The 18,095-nt window shown below is 33.5% G+C and overlaps 2 protein-coding genes and 1 non-coding gene across 3 annotated transcripts in view; 2 read left to right on the top strand and 1 right to left on the bottom strand.

Moving 5' to 3' along the window:
- Window positions 1-18,095, bottom strand: part of LOC109536103 (ankyrin-3) — a gene marked incomplete in the record, with an annotated part of 72,537 nt that overhangs the window by 38,711 nt on the left and 15,731 nt on the right. Inside the window, 3 exon segments of the mRNA XM_048669219.1 lie at window positions 3,358-3,521; window positions 6,766-6,898; window positions 6,958-7,065. Of these exon segments, the coding sequence (XP_048525176.1) occupies window positions 3,358-3,521; window positions 6,766-6,898; window positions 6,958-7,065 (405 nt within the window).
- The window catches only part of LOC109536177, a 38,505-nt gene continuing 21,785 nt past the window's right edge, over window positions 1,376-18,095 (top strand). The window contains exon 1 of the mRNA XM_048669223.1: window positions 1,376-1,469. The gene's annotated coding sequence lies outside the window, so the exon portion shown is untranslated. The remainder of the gene's footprint in view (window positions 1,470-18,095) is intronic.
- On the top strand, window positions 16,633-16,705 carry Trnar-ucu. Its single transcript has one exon. It is a non-coding gene; the product is annotated as a tRNA-Arg (tRNA).

Genomic DNA, 18,095 nt, shown 5'->3' with positions numbered 1-18,095 from the left:
AATCGTGCAAAACAATGCAAATGGACATCATCTGGGCAGCCATCTGGACTACAGACTATTCTACAGACTATAGATTCTATCGATACGATTTAATTTAATTCTTTCTTGATACGAATTTGCAGAATTGAAAACAAGAAAGGTCAGCTACTTTGGACGTATAATGCGAGGTACCAAATACCACATTTTCTGCCTGATCGTCCACGGAAAAGTCGAGGGCAGAAGATGGATAGCCCGCAAAAAGCTATCATGGCTACGAAACAAGAAATTGGACTGTTCCGTGATATTGTCGTGGGGATAGCCTGCAAAATTGAAATTAAAAGCAGACGCGTTCATTTAAAAAAAAATAAGTTGATGGTCGTAACTTATTTTTGGACCACCCTATATAAATTGGACAATAAAAAAATTGCGTTTGCAAATAAAAATTGACGCGTCCCGAACGTTTTTAACAAAAACAGTCGCTGAATATTACTTAAATGAATTTAGACATTCCTTCTGAGACTGTCTGTATATGAAACATGGAAAACATTACACATACTCCTCCTTAGGCCTTTAAGGAAATTGTTCAACAATTAAAAATGATCTATTTTCACCCAAGAGATGACTGCCACTGTTATGAAACATAGCAGTAACGACCGCTAATTGGTTTTATGGTTTTCCAAAGTGTATTTGTACGGTAGCATGTGTTCCAAACACATAAACTTAGGAGTTGAAAAGCAGTAAACAGTTTTAATGAAATGATTACTTCGGGGTAATTTAAGAACAATTATTATTGGCCAAGAAGCGAATTGCGGCGATAATTGGAATTTTATCCGGTTGCATTGAATTGCCAGCAAAACAAATTCGATATCGTTTCAAATTAATTGTAAATGTCCAATTTTAAAATTGGTGTTTTTCGGTAATTAGTGCAATCGTATGAGTAATAGACGAAACATTAATTTGCCATTACTAATATCTCCCAAGTATTGAACTAATCATTGATTTTTCAAATGACTTGCAAAATAATAACAATATTTTAACTTTCTTACTGTTGCGCTGCTATACCAAGAATTCGTTTTTCGCTGTCCAACACTGCAATGGCTATTTAAAATGTGATTATTTTACTATAAAAATGCGATTGTATTTCTTATCAAATATTTGCTTGATCAAAAACATCTATAAATTTCAAACAACTGATTGTCGAAAACAAACTGACAAACTCGTTCGTCTACACTTTCATGTACGAATATCAGAATAATTTGTTTCTCCTATATTTAAATAAAAACAGTTATCGTAATTTTTGGAGGTAAAAGACTCGCATTTGCAGTTCAATTTGCATGCTTTGCTTGTACTTTTCGCCAGTATTATCGGCAGTTGCCATCACGACTATTCATTTTAAGTGAAGAGAACATCGTGACTCCCAAATTCACTTCAAAGTCTGAAACGTTTGCTAAAAATTCACTTTAAAATTTAGTCGATTTGCCTTTATGTAGGTAAGTTACGTATTTATCATCGGGTTTTTGTTGTATGTAGGTATGTTTTAGGCTTGGGTAACTCAGTTAATTTTTAGAAGTTGGCGCAGTGAAATGGTTTGCTGGGAAAATGTTGATGATTTGTTTTTAGAATTCTGAAATTTCTTCAAGATTTCGGAATTTTCCAGTTTTAACCAAGTTACTCTTTCTTCTAAATCCAATCAAAGGGTATGCAAACTTGCATTATAGTGTGCGATCATCCATTGATTGGATTTTCTTCAGTGCGTACACACCCGCTTCCTTCTTTTCTTCTAAATATTCAATTTTCTAAAGTTTCACTTAAAAATGCTGCTAAACTTAACGTATTTTCCTTCAAAAATTATGAAAAAAAATTCGAATCCTTGGTCGCTTCGAAATACCTTTCCAGCATCGAATTTGAAACAAAAATCAAATAATTTTCTATTAAAACTTTTAAAACAAGATAAATTTATAGCTTTGCAAAAATTTTACAAAACCTTTTTTCAGCGTCGAATTCGACACGAAAACGAAAATAAACTCCTCCCGTTTGTCCCCGAAAACCATTAAGGTTTTCTCCAAAACGGATCACAAAACTAAATGTTTTTAATGGAAAACGCAAAAAAAACATAATTTTCTGATGATTTTATTCTTTTCTGACAATGATCGGGTCTTTTCAGCCAAAAATGACAAAATTAATTTAGCTGGAAAATTCGCCTCATTCATCGGTTTGCAGGGAACTTTCGAAAACCATTTTCGCTTCGAATTTGGCACAAAAACCAAATAATTTTATTCAGTTTTTTACCGAAAGTAATTATAATTATCTTGAAAAAACGGCCAGGGAGTAAAAGTTTACAAACAATTATTTGGAAAATTCGCTGGCCACATCGCACTGAAAACATTCAATAAAAAGTATCTTTAAATTTTCAGGTCATTCTAGTCTTAACAAAGTTTCTATTAAGCAATTCTTTCTACGCAAAAATCGCATTATTATTTAGTTAAAATACTGACAATCTTCAGATATTTTCTGTGAAAAATTTTTTGATTTTGTTGGAAAGATATATTTTGTTAGAACACTGGCCCCCGCTTAGAAAATATTTTCACACCTTTCTGCAGCTTCGAATTATGGAATAATGGATGGATATTTCCCCGAACTGAAAAAGCGCAAGTTTATAATCGTTTATTTGGAAACTTGGGTTTCTTCACTTTTAGGTCAATATTTCTAAACAACACTGTCACTAAACAGAAAAACCGGAAAAATCTATATGACTTTTTTAGTTTTAATTGTTTGAACAAAGTAGTAAAACGTTACTCAGAAAAAATGTTGATGACCTTTTTTTTAGATGTGTAAATTCCAGTCTTGGGTCTCGTAAAGCTTTAATAAATGACTTATAACTCATTAACCGATGAGCTATAACTCGTTAACTCAGAGAGCGGCAACAACTCAATAGCGCAACTCAACACAGTGTTACCCAGGCCTAGTATGTATGTGTTCTTGTTTGTTTCAACAACACTTCCTTGAGGACCTTTAAATCGACTTAATGGCTCTTTCTCTAGTCAGTCTATGCAAATAATAATTTTCTTTCATTTGCTTACTACACCTTTAAGATAATGGGCTGTTAAGCAATCAGTCCTGATAGCGAATCTATTACCGGAATTAATATTAATCGGCTACAAACTTGGCGGTCGCAAATAGCTTTATATTACCAGCTCTAAAAGGTTGGTGTAGAAACGTGACCAACACCAATAAACATTTCCATTGAAAATACATTCCAATCAGCATGGTTAGCATGTACGTATATAGACACTACTCGACAATAGAACACAATAGTTCTTAGCGTTTTTAACAAAAATGTTGCTTCTTGTTAGAACAGAACTGCTGAAAACTACTCACTTCTGTAGCCAAAATCTGATTCGCCCCCTTGGATAGAAGATATCGAACAACCCCATCGTGATTTTCTTGGGCTGCCATGTAGAGAGGAGTGAACCCATTTTGGGATTGGACATTCAAAGATGCACCCTGTTGCACTAAAAGTCTCACCACTTCTTCTTGGCCAGCTGAAACAGATTAATTATGTGTCATATATATACAATATATATAAATAATCTTTATTTCCTATAGAAAAAGGCTATCGACCCAATCGGTCTTTCCGCCCTTGTGTAGTGTCAATTATCAATTAATGCTGTATAATTTCCACCATAAAGGTGCAGTTTTATATCGGAAATCCTAGTTAAAAGTAACTAATCAGATACGATATCTCTTTAAGTCTATTATAAAGTTGATTAAGGCCCAACCAATGTTGAAATTGTAATATTGTTTTCATTTATAACTGTGACTCATGCCCTCCTAGTTGAATTACTATGGATAAAATTTAAAAATCCGGTGGCAAAATAATCTTAATACGGGAAGTCATGCTCTGCTTCTTCGAGCAGTCACCTAAATTGCACGAAAATTAAGCTGAAAGCAAGAAAGCCATTCGTAAACCAGAGAACAAAGAATAATTATTGTAGGATAATGGTTTGTTTATGCAACCTGTAGTCCAAACTAATTAATGATGTTTAATGTGATGTGCAAGTGCTGCTAGTTGTAAATCTCGAAATACTCAAGCTCTTTTATGACTTGCTTATTAAAATAATAAAACGTCTAATCAATATCATTACGTTTTCAAAATTGGAAAATACTTTAAGTACCTGTACAGAATAATCAAGTAATTGCCAACATTCCGCTTTTAATGGCCCTAAAATATTATATTATATTATCAGTAGAGATATATGGGCATTTGCATTTTTTATACATTAGCGCTTGAAACGACTTTTTAGGAAAGGCAGAATTAGCAATTATTAGTAGAGAAAATAATATAGAAAGTGATTTGCAAACTTTCTATGAAACTAAAGTATATCAAGTATTTCTAAGAGCATTGTGCTTAGTAAAAGGATATCGTTTTTCATTACATCAATTCTTTTGATTAGGCGATGGTAGAATTAAAATATGCCGATTTAAACGAACAAATGTCAAAAAGCTCAAACCTCTTGAAAATTTTTACACTTAAGAAAACCCTTTTTCCTAATGACATCTGCAAAATTTAACACTTCTTTAACTCTCTAACTTTCTTTATAAAACGTTGTCAAAGAGGCTTTATTTCCAAAATGGTAAAAAAAATATATAAAATTGTTATTTCCGATGTTTTCTTTATTCAACTGTCAAATTTAAACAGTATTAAGTTCAAAATATGTCAAAACTTGCCATTTCTAGCACAAAATTGTCAAAAACATCAAGGCACGTGTAAAATTTGGACACTTTCAAGCAAATACTTTTACCTAGTTTTACCGTTGTATGTGAATTCTTTTTGAACTGTAAATTCGAAAAATTTTACATTTTATTAAAAAAATTTCGAAAAATATTATAATTGAATAACGCCTTTCTTGAAATTGTGTATTCCAACACATGATTTCACGATTCAAGTTGGAATTACTTTTCTATACTAATCTGCAAGATTAAATTTTTTCTTTCATAAAATCTGCTGAAAACATTCCTATTTAATTGTTGAAATAACAAAAGGGTCAAAAACCGTCGCTATTATTTCTAATGTATCCATTAAATTTAATTTTCCATCCACAAAATTTAAACAATGTGAGATCTTGACATGCGCCAAAAATTTACATTTTTCGAAAAATAGTGTCAAAACGTAGCTTATGATTAAATATTGCGCAAACCTTTGTAGATATTAATTTTTTTTTCTTAAAACAATTGCATTGTTTTTTGCAAAGTTGTATAGTTTTCTTCAAAAAATCAGCAGAAAAAATTGACTAATTGTCTATGACTATGAAAACAAGTCCCTATTATTTCTGTTCATGTATTAATTTTAACAGTATTAGACATACATGGACACCTACATACCAAATGTTGAAATTTTTTGAGTATCCAAAAATAGCTTATGATTGAAAAATTAACAAATTTTCTGAAGATTATCTGTCATTCTGTCTTTTTTCATCAAACATTTGCATTTACAAAATTTAATACTTTTCTTCATAAAACCGACAGAAAAAAGATTAACTGCCAAACGTCTCAAAACAAGTGGCTATTGCTTTTCTCCTTGTTCGTCTCCCAATTTTTCAACAGTATTAGACGTAGCTTATGATTGAAATTGCCCAAAACTTTATGAAGATTAAAGCGTTTTTTGCGTGAAACATTTGCATTGAACCTGGCAAAAGTTAATCTTTTGCTTCATAAAAGCGACAGAAAAGAACGAATTGTCAAAATTCGTTTTTTCCTGCTACTGTACTGTCGAAAGTAGGAAATCAACTGGCTGTTGCTTCTGTCCTTCGTGTTCATCTGCCAATTTTGAACAGTATTAGACTAAAGATGTACCAATTGTTCACATTTTTCAAAAAACAGCGTGTCAAAAACGGGCTTAAGATTGAAAAATGAGCAAAACTTTGTCGATATTAGAGGCTTTTCGTAAAACATTTGCACTGGTGTGATGGGAAACGGTTTAATTTTCTTCCAAAAACCGACTGACACGTGCCAATTTTTGACATTTTTTGTAAGATAAGGTGTCAAAAAGTAATTATGATTGAAAATTGCCAAAAACTTGGTAAATATTACAGGACTTTCTTCAATCATTTGCACTGATTCTTGTGAAATGTTATCAATTTCTTAAAAAAATTGACTGAAAATGTATTTGACTGCTAAAGTTTGCAAACAGGTCGCTGCTGCTTCTGCTCTTGTTCATCATCCAATTTTGAACAGTAGCAAACGTAAGCACGGGCCAATGTTTGACATTTTTCGAAAAATACTGCCAACAGCATTTAGGATTGAAAAATGGCAAAAACTTTGCCAATATTAGAGGTTTTTCGCAAAACATTTACATTGATGTGATGGAAAATGGTATGGCAAAAAATTGACTCAAAAAGTTTGCAAACAGGTCGCCGTTGCTCCTGTTCTTCCTCATCTACCAATACAAATAGTCGCATATTGTTAAACATTGCGAAAATAGTTTAAGAGAATGGAGATTTTTCTTTAAGCCGCATTTAAACCCCTAATTTGATTGCACTTTTCCTTGGCAAATCGGATGAAATTGCAATTGCTGCTCAAATGGACTTGCAGTTGGTAATTGCGTAAAAACGTTATAAAGTACACGCTTTTTCCAGTTTAAATGATTTTCAATTACAATTACCGTACAGTTTAATATTTTAGCAAAAAATTGTAGATCTGAACATCGATCTCGATTAGAATTTATTTTGTTGATAATTATTTACTGACGGCTTTGCATGAATGTATAAATTATTATTTTACACTTACCAAGTGAAGCGATATGTAACGCTGTGTTGCCCTTCTTAGTGGCTGCATCCACCACTGCTCCCCTTTTTAAAAGTTCTTTCGCAATGTCTACATGCCCATCCTTAGCTGCTAAGTGAAGTGCATTTAAGCCATTCTACAAGAAGGGATATTTAAATTAACACTAGTGTCCTTATCAACGAAGCTGCGACTTACTGCATTAGATGTGTTAATATCGCGTACTGTTCCTGAGTCCAAATATTCTTGGATTTTATCCAGTTGTCCTGCCCTGGCTGCCCGTAGGAATGCCGTATTCGGATCAGTCTGAAACCAAAAACGCATTGTCACACCACAAAACTAACTGAAAACCATCCAGTTTATGCATTTATAAACAAACATTACATGCTACTGGACGGGCCGAGATCACATTGCAATCTGCAATTTGATACCATGTTTCGTCGACATTAAATTAACAGTTAAGATATTTTCTGCAATTTACATGCTTTCAACTTGGCTACGTTTTGATGGCGACTGTTTGAGTTTTCAGCTTGGGTGGCAAAACATCGGCGATTAACGCTAAATTTCAATTTGCAGCGAAAAAATCGTTAAAACTCTACTTGTTGCGGTATTTACCTCTTTACATCATCCTGGCTGTTAAACGACTTTAATTAAGTTGATTGTAGTTAAAATATCTGTCTGTCAGTGGTGCGCCAGTAAAGCTACTGCAGAATAAATGTTTTAACAAACCGGCAGTTTGTACTTGAGAAAATTCCTAGGAATGACATTAAAACTGCAACCAAACCCTGGTCTTGCATATGGGTGTTTTCAGACACTACAAATTATCCTTAAAAACACTATAATTTTGAAACCAAGTAGCAACTTAAAGCTCTCACAGTTTATAACAGACATTTGCATCTAAAATCTCAATCCTGAAAGTGTACGCTCTTGCTTAAAAATTCGTATCATTTAGTATTGAGCAAGTAACTTTTTGAAATTTCTATTGAGCATAGAATATATTGAATCTGATCAATCTGATCATTTCCTTTAAATCACGCCAAATTATAATTTTTTCCGAGCTTGGTAAAAAATAGTCAAGAAATAAATATTTGCTGAAGTCAAGGGCTAGTTTAAAGAATCGGAACTGCGAATCTAGAGCAAGTAGCACCTTGAAACTCAGTTTATAACAGACATTTGCATCTAATTTCGAAAAATTCGTAAAAAATCATTCAAATCCCGGTCGATCCGGAGATTATAAGTTTTTAGCTGCTAGCCTATAAAGAAATGGTCACATAATTACCCGCTCGTGTTTGAACAATCGTATCTGTTGTTATTGAGCAAGTAGCTACTTGAATATGGACTTGAGTCCATAGAAAACACTTGATTCCGAAAAACCTGATAATTTGCTTCAAATCGCAATGAATTTAAATTTTTGTGAGATTTATAAAAACTGAATATGGAAATGAATGAATTAATTTACTCAAACAGCAAGCGATCATTTAAAAAATCAGCAGTTCTAACTTGAAGTTTTCACAATTTATAAAAGACGTTTTAGATGGAAAACTCCTGAAAATTTAATTCGAATCCGGTCTGTTGCACGCTTTTAATTGACAATTCGTCTCATTTGAACTTGGATCAAGTAGCTACTTGAAATTTTTACAATCCATATAGAACAAACACTTGAATCGAAAAAAACTGATAATTTCCCTCAAATCGCGTCTTTACGTTTCGCAAGCTTTGTAAAACCTAGTCTGGAAATGATTGCGAACAATTGTAAGAGCTACTTAAAAAAAGCAGAGCAAGTACTAACTTGAAACTCTGAGACGCACAATTTCTTAAAAGTTCATTCATCACTCTCACAGTTTATGAAAGGCGCTTGTATCTGAAACCCCTGAAAACTTCAATAAAATCACAGTCGATCCTAAATTTTTCACTTTATAGATGCTGATCGAAAAGAAATTGTCACACAATTGCCCGCTCTGCTTTGAAAGTTGGGATCTTTTGCTATTGAGCAAGCAGCTACTTGAAATGTCTAAGTCTATAGAGGATACGCGAATCTAAAAAACTGATAATTTCCCTCAAATCGCGTCTTTATATTTCGCAAGATTTGTAAAAAAATGGCCTAGAAATGATTGCGAACAATTGTAAACACTACTTAAAAAATTCAGAGCAAGTACTAACTTGAAACTCTCACACACACAATTTATAAAAATCACTATCACAGTTTATAAAAAGTGTTTGCATCTGAAACCCCTGAAAATTTCAATAGAATCACAGTCGATCCTAAATTTTCCACTTTGTAGATGCTGGTCGAAAAAAAATTGTCACATAATTGCACGCTCTGCTTTGAAAGTTGGGATCTTTTGCTGTTGAGCAAGCAGCTACCTGAAATTTTTACAGTCCATAGAGGATACGAGAATCTAAAAAACTGATAATTTCGCGTCTTCATATTTCGCGCGCTTTGTAAAAAATGGCCTAGAAATGATTGCGAACAATTGTAAGCGCTACTTAAAAAATGCAGAGCAAGTACTAACTTGAAACTCTCAAACACACAATTTATAAAAGTTCATTCATCACTGTCACAGTTTATAAAAAGCGTTTGCATCTGAAACCCCTGAAAATTTCAATAGAATCACAGTCGATCCAAAATTTTCCACTTTGTAGATGCTGGTCGAAAAAAAAATTGTCACACAATTGCACGCTCTGCTTTGAAAGTTGGGATCTTTTGCTATTGGGCAAGCAGCTACTTGCAATTTTTACAGTCCATAGAGGATAAAACGCTTAAAATTTTCATTGAAATCCCACTAGTTTCTGAGCTAAGCAACTGTGTACAAATTCATCTACAAAATATCACACATTTGCACGTTCTTGCTTGAAACTTTGTCATCTTTGGTCCTGAGCAAGCAGGTAGTATTTGAAATCTGAAACTTCCAATTTTGTAATTTGTTCAAATCGCATCAAAATCAAATTTTGATGGGTGAATTTGAATTAAATTTTTAAGGTACTTTTGGTGCTTGCTCTGGATTATAAGAAGACGAATTAAAAGAGCAAAATTTGATTTTGAGGAGATTCTATTAAATTTAACTAAATCTTCTAATTCGTCTTCTCATAGAGCAAGTACCAAAAGTAGCTTAAGAGTTAATTCAAATTCTTCAAATACTCCAAATCGCAACGATTTATAATATTTGAGAGCTTTATAAAACCGAGTCTAGAAATGATTGTATGCAAACAATTGCAAGCGCTTCTTTAAATATTCAGAACTGCTAATCCAGAGCAGGTACCAACTTGAAATTGTTACAGTTTATTATAGACTTTCGCATCAAAAACACCCGAAAATTAAACTAAAATTGCAAAATTGGCATAGAAAGTCGCAGAATGTCATCAAACAACTGCAACCTCTCATGTAAAAATTTGTAACTTCTGACCCACAGCAAGTATTTATAGAAGTTTGATATTTCCATAGCCCATAGCAATGATTTTAAACTACAACTGTAAATAATTTTACGAAAATCGCAACTGCATGTATTATTGCTGAAAATTATTTTTTTCCACAGAAGTTCAACTACAACCAAACGCTTTTATAAGTATGTACAACTCACTTCCACCCAGTATCCATTATTTACCATTACAACACCATTATAATTCTCCATTCGCAAACGACCATAACGACTGAAACATTTAGTGGTAATTTGCTTGGCTGGTTTTGGCCCAATTTAACCTGACAACCCACCAATAATCTATCGATCAACAGAGTTAAAAATGATTCCCGTTTTGTGTTTGGCAATTATTACAATTACTCAAGCTTGATGCACTTGATATTGAAAGGTTTACATAGTGGCATGATTAATTGCTATTTGTATGCATCAACCGTTCACTGCAGTATTCTATTTTAAGATTTAATAAATAAGAAGCGTAAATAACTTGGCAGAAAATGTTGGCAAATTTAACTAATTTTCTCTTTGATGAAGAAACGACAATCACAACTTGAGTTAGCTTTAATATTTGTCCATAAATATCTCAGCAGTTGTCTCTTTAACTTCAAGATTCGCATTCTTTCAAGCATTTAAGAGAAAGTCCATTCAGCGCTTTCAGCAGTAAAAAGCGCCCATCTACGAAATGGGATCAATGAAGATTCCAGTTTATTCTATGTCCAGAGTTCACTTTCCTTAACTGAAGCACGTACAAAAGTTCGACCTGATAGCATTTACGTGATCTTTTCAGTTGATTGGAGGCGAAAGAAAAAGTTGCATCTAGAATGTTTATTAGATTGCGCTCATTTTATTTACGACCATCAATCATGGAAAAATATCAAATTCAATTTTTCGTGCTTAAAGAGATGTAATGCGATGTAGGATTTAAAACTAACATGCCAAAGGAGGAATAAAACATGGAATTTGAATATCTACAGCAGCTTCTACTTACTTACTTGAATATATCTAGACCTTAAGACTACAGCAGGCATTGATTTTTCCACGCTATCAGCCCGTTGACAATTTTTTTCGAAAAACGCAAACGGGCAAATTCGTCTTCCAAATCTATTCATCGTGCGGTTGACGCGGCTCTGAACGAGGTGAATTTTAAACTCTATGTAGGTTATTGAGAAATTAAATAGTCCAGCAGTAATTGGATTAGTAGCATAAAGGTGAAGCCAATGAGGGCAATAGAGATGTTGTGGAAATTATGCAAAATTAATTGATGTTTTATGCTGAAACTCCTCTGCAGTGCGACCTTTAATTCCGGAAAAAGAGGAAGACTCAGTTGAAAAAGTGGCGTTTAAATCTAAAAAATTGTTAGGTGGATTAGGCCTAAAATTAGATGATTCGCATGTTTGAATGTTTCTCAGCTAGATTTGGTGGGTTACACTAATTGTTTTTTAAATCATTTAATTCGTCCAGCGCGATTCCCTGACTTGAATCCGTTTGATTCTCCTCTTTGGGTCGAGGCCACTGCAACAAGTATTAATTTTGTCGCTAAATTCTCGACTTAATTAAACTAAATACCATATTTAGCACCGTTTAATACCATTTAATTCAAAAAAAACCCTGAACCATTTTAACGTAACAGTTTTGCATTAAAAATGTTTTGACAAACTGTTCAGTCAAAGGAGGTCAGGGAAGTGAAGTACTCTGATGTAAAAAGTACCCAAATAATATGATAAAACTGGACTTTAGTAGTGGACAAAACATGAAATGACGTAATCGGCCAGCAGTAAAGTTTATTCTGGCCTGGCCTTGATGCGTTTTGTGTCGGCAGCAGGATCGCATCGAAAAATTTAAATAATTCACCGGATTCCATAACTGGCGAGAGGAAATCGCGCTTTCAACACGGAAAATTAATCATTCTAATTTCAATCAGTCACATAAATTAAATTGGTGCTCAGAGCTCTTGTTCAAACCCTTCCATTTGGGTGCTCAAGTTTCACATTTCACTGTCTTATTTTTTATCCATTTACGAGCCCATTCAAATGCATCGGTGTCATGGTAAAGTGCACTTTGAGGACGGCGCGGTGACAAAAGAAACATTTCCTGAAAATATCCGATACTTTCAATTTAACAGTTACAATCAAATAACTGGAACTTCCATATCGTCAAGATGGCAAATAATCACAATGGGAAATTCGGTGAATTGCGTACACCTGCGTAATATGTGCCGAAAGGTCAGGATTTTAGAGGCCTCAAAATCAATCGGGCCCTCCAATTTAGAGCAAACGGCCCTTACATGTGAGGGTCGGGATTGAAAGTCGAATAAAGTTCAGCAATGTAAGTAATTGCTATTTCTGTTCAAATGAATTGATTATCATTTATTTAGGGGCTTTATTGACACAATTTGCGTATTGTGATACATGATCATTGAAGAGAGGTTTCTGAAGAGTACAGAAAAATCAAAAATTGCACAAAACGGTATGTTAAATTGTCTAATTATCAATTAATTTACACAGTAAATAATGTACTTTTTTAAATAAATTGCTCAACACTTTTGTGTAATTTTGCTTCAGCTCCAGACAAATTTAATTACTTTTCACGTGTGAAAAAGCTCACGCAGCCCATTATTCAGCCGGTCATGTTGCCTCATTTATATCTAATTTCTATCAGCAACATTTCATGCATTTTCCATTTTTGTAAAATTAATGCAAATTAAAATCAGTTCAATGTTTTGTTTCTAAATGTACCCACAAATTTGCAAATATTGAACAATTTTTATGTGTACTGAAAGTTTTAAAAACAACAACACAAAAAAGGTGAAAACAAAGACTTCAAAACAAGAATGAAACTAAGAAACATACTTCTAAAAGTGAAAATTTACGCTGTTTTCGAGCACAATAGAAATGTCTGTGTACTGCGTATATTAGCTGCAAAATCACTTATTAACATAGTTTGAATAAACTAAAAAAATTAAAACTACTTGCTTGGACGAAAGTGTGGGAATTTGCATCTATGTATATTAATAAACAAATAACTAGAGTTAATTGGGACCATTACATTGAAACTATAAGCAATCCTTCAATTAAAATTAGGAATTAACTACATAGACTTTCGGTTCTACTGAATGCGAACACATCGTTAAAACGGTCTCAATAGACCATTTTTACCCCAAAACATATAGAGACAATTTAGGTGGAAAATGCCACTCACTTCAAAACCTTCCCCATGTCTTCCTTGTTGGCCCAGTTTTGCCTCGACTTTCCGACGCCTTAGGAAAAAACACATTTCTTGTAGTTGGGTTCTTTTGGAAACTCGTGGATAAAAAATTTAATATGAAACTGAATGAATAACAGCCAACCATGGATTGTTAAAAGTCAAAAATGATTTCCAAATTGTAAGTGTCTTTTTTGAAAAAAAGTGACAATATATTAGATGTTTTAAACATATTTTTTACGGCAAATGCAAATTTGACAAGTATATTTCCATAAAGCCACTTTCCACCTCAAGCACCCCACGTATTTATCACCAGCGGTAGAAAATACACTTACGCATAAATTGAAAAATCATCCTACTTAAGCAGGTTTTTTTCGTTTAAATCGGAAAAATCGTTTGCTGAAAGTTTATTAATTACCTTCGACATTCAGTTCAGAGAAGCAACTCGTTTTCCCTTCACGTAACGGGCAATGGATTTATGCAAACTCCCTTAAAGGCTGGGAACAGCTGCATGAATAATGAATTTCCCATTTCTAAAGAGAGACCGATCAAAGGGCACAATTGCACATTTTAAACAGCTGCCTTAATTGGTTCTTTTGAGGAAAAAAGCTTGAAAGAAGCAACATGCAGTGATGTTTACCCGTCAAATCAAACTGTTTAAAAAATTAAAAAATGAATAGAAAATAAATTAAAAATAATTTTTACCCTCTATGTGTAATCAGGATGGACATAACAAGATTGATATTAATTTTCGCTTGCATTCTTCAAAGTTGGATTCGTTTCTTCATAACAAAATCTAAATAAAACGTTAGGAAAAATAAAAAATTTGTTAAAAAGCGCTATTTAGATATTGCTGTTGTTTTTTTTAAGTGAAACTTTTGCTCTGGAGAAATATGGGTCTCGAAGCAATAAATGTGATTCTACAGCATATCAAAGGTATTAAAACATTGCATCCTCAATTATGCGATGTGTCACCAACGTCCCAGGAATTTAAATCGGGCAAATACGGCATAAATGGTGGAATAATGAAGATAAATGGATGATGGCGATTATATTTATGCGTACATCCCAGTTTTGGGCACTTGCTCAAGATCGATGTCTTCCCGGCCTGTTATTGTAGCCAATCAACGGGAATATGGAGCAGAAACTGCCAAGTTGAAAGTTGCGTGATAAATGAAGACACATGCTTCATCGAATATACCTATATAAAACAGACGAACAGAAACGGAAATCTTGGATTTACCTGCAAGAGTGTCTATAAATTATCGCTCGAGCTGAGGAATAAGTCTACGTATAAAACAGTTGGTTGAAAACAGAAAGGACTAATTGCATTGAAAAATAACCTACTTTATAAAGTGATTAAAAGCAACTTCTAAAAATCTGAAACTGTTAGAGATAAAATGGAAATACTCGGAGAACAAAATTGAATTTACTTGAAATGCTGGCTTTAGAGAATGTTTTTATTAAATGCTTCCCATTCCACGAACATTTAATACAGCAAGAATTCTCGCTTTGGATGTAAAATGGAAAATTAAAAATATCAATCTAACCAGAAGCAAAACTACACATTTAATGTTAAACATCGGATGTTTGCTCCCTTCAATCCCTGGATTAATATCCAAAAGACCATATATGAAGTATCTAGTGGAGTAATGAAAAAGTAAGTCTTATTTAGACGCATTCGATTCGATCTTGTCACCGGAAAGACAAATTGTTGTGCGTGCAATTGTCGCAGTAACTCCTATTTAATAGTCCAGGTCATTCTTCGTGCATGTAACGGGAAATTAAATGTGCCTCACCAATTTGCGTCATACATTTAAATTACCTCAGGTTGCCAGAAGTATGAATTTCTTCAATTATAGGTGATTGTCCTGGGTAACAATAGCGAGATACTCGTTAACGGTGATGGGCACTTTTTTGATTGATTGCGGCTTAAATAGACACTATTGTGAGTAGTTGAAACTAGTCCAATGAGATTGGAAAGTAGTGGAAGTAAAATAGTTCAAATTTAACTACGTTCATGATTGTACGGGCTTCACGTCCAAAACATCTTAGTCGCTATTTGAAACTACACTGCTAGAAGTGCACAACTTTGATTGATTTTGAAGAATCTTGAAAATTTCCGCTATAGGCATGCTGTAGGCAAAAAAACAGATTTTCCACGTTTGAAATTAAATTTTTTCATCAAAATGGAAATCATGTAGCCATATAAAAACCACATTAAAATATATAAGAAGTCTCCCAGAACAGTTTTTTGAGGAAATTTTAATTTCGTATTTTAATCGGTGCTTCTTTTGCGTTTAGTTTTTGTTATTGGTTTCTAATTCTTCATGTATTAAATGTTGCCAATCTTAGGCACCCGGAGGACCGGTTTTGAGAGTATCAGGCCCCATCAGCCGAGTTTAGCCTGAAAATAACACACACAAAATCTGTACTTACTTTCGCCCTCATATATCTGGTTTACACCGTTATATACAGTGTGGCCCACAATAGATGTAACAACAAAATTAGTACTCTTCTGGTTATACAAGGCGTGTATACATATAGTTTTCAGGCTAAAAACTCGGCAGATGAGATAAGTTTACAGATCGAAAACGTGTAATTTTCCATCTATTACACAGTGATAAAAATAAAAAAGTGTGTCCATCGAATAATTAACCTGATTTTCCTTTACAGACGAAATAATCTACCTTATAATTAAATATAAATAAATTCGAATAGTGAGATAATTTTTAAATAATCATTCATTTAAGTATATGAATAAAAAACTATTTTTTATACAAATTTAAAAAATGTTAGTGTTTAATTTTTACACTGTCGAGAAACGTCCCTCTGTCTACGCCACTGCTAAAATATAATAGAAAATGTTTCTCATATATTATGTATTGATATTCGGGCTCAAAGCCTGTAAACTGCCACTAAAATATTCCACGTGGTGTCCATTGAATTCTATTTACGCTTTTGAGGTATGGCGTATTAAGAAAATACCTATGTATCTACAAAGTTACTTGTACTATTATTTTTTACTAAACTATGAGTCGCGATACATCATCCTCTCATCTGGATAAAAAAATATTTCCACGCACTGAATGATCGCTTCAATATACACATTGTGACACAAATATTAATATTTAAATTAATTACAGTCCCACATTAAACTATAAAAATAAGTAACTGATGTAAAAAGCTGTTCAAACTGCGAGCAGTTTGCGAATGCTACGTTGCAAAGTGTTACTCTAGACGACGCGCTTATTTACGAGTCCCTGTAGCGCAGTGGATAGCGCGTTGGACTTCTAATCCAAAGGTCGTGGGTTCGATCCCCACCAGGGATGTTGGGCAAAACTTTTTTTGCTCTTTTTTTCTCAAACAATAGTTTTTTTACATACATAACACTTTATTTTTACTATGCAATTACCAACAATATAGATTTAACGAATAAGAATCTGCAGGTTATTTTTAGTCATACGCCAATACGAATTTAAATTTGTAACCCAAATTGGAGTATACTTAAATGGATAACAGTAGAATACGGAATGTGATGTGCACTACACAAACGAAAACGAATGAATAAGCCTTGAACAATTGCGAATTGCTGATAACCAATCTTGTCTCATAAAGTTGACGCCATTAAAGCCAAGCCATGATCCGTCACATGGTCTCTAACTACAAACTCAGTTGATAAATATTTAATTTAGAATTGTCGAGAAGTGCGAAAGCTGATTAACAAATTTAAAAAAATATCAATTAATGGTAGTACAGCGTATGTACAAATCAGACCTGAAATGCATAAAATGTTAAGCTCAATAGATTTTGATTGTTGAAGAAATCCTCATATGGCCACTTAAAAAATCCCTAGTTTTCCCTAGACATTTAAAAAATGTAGAAAAATGGAACTCATATTTTTGCTTCAATTTGTAATGTTATTTTTTATTCTTGTAAATTCAGGATTTAATTTAAATAGGTATTAGACAAAGTTTGTATGTAGATCGGACAGTTGCAAATCACTCTCACTGCAGTTGTATTGATTTTTGCGTCCCAGTAAAGATAATTTGCAGGAAATCAAAAATACCTTAAAGGAGATTCTTAATTAATTGAGATTTCTTAAAACAAATTGTGGTTCCTCTGTACTTGTTAACCTTCTGTAGACCAATACATTAACATTTTCTTCTCAACATTTTTTGTTTTTGCAGATAATCGAAAATTTTTAAAAACCCTAGATAATTAAAGGGTGCGGATCCAAGGGGAGGGTCATGACCCCCCCTCCCCATTCAATTCTCTATCCAACAATGCCAAAACGAATTCTCTGGCTCGAATGGTTCTTGAGGAACTTCGAAAGAGCAGCGTCATGTTCCAGTGGATTTTGCAACTCAAAAAAAAAACCACGCAAATCTAAAACTTCTTGAATTCAAGCATTTTTTGAAAGAACTGCCAACATTTCCTTGTCGATGGTTCACTTTCTAAAAAGGCCATTTATTTCTCTCTAGAATGATGTACAAATGAGCGTTCTTGCTAATTTTGCCTCCGAGAAATGAGCAAAAACAGGACGGAAAACATGAAATTTTGGCATAATCTTGAACCTAAGTGTCTGATATTCAAATTTCGCTTTCTGGGTCAAAACTACTAGAATTTCCTCACTCACGTTGTTACGACTGAATCGAGTTTTCAATTCTCTATTCAACGATGCCAAAACGAATTCTGTGGCTCAAATGGTTCTTGAGAAAC

Source organism: Dendroctonus ponderosae, unplaced genomic scaffold (genome assembly GCF_020466585.1).
Source record: "Dendroctonus ponderosae isolate FM_Combo_2020 unplaced genomic scaffold, Dpon_F_20191213v2 Dpon_F_20191213_8, whole genome shotgun sequence".
Lineage (NCBI taxonomy): Eukaryota > Metazoa > Arthropoda > Insecta > Coleoptera > Curculionidae > Dendroctonus > Dendroctonus ponderosae.
This window is presented reverse-complemented; position numbering and strand designations above follow the sequence as displayed.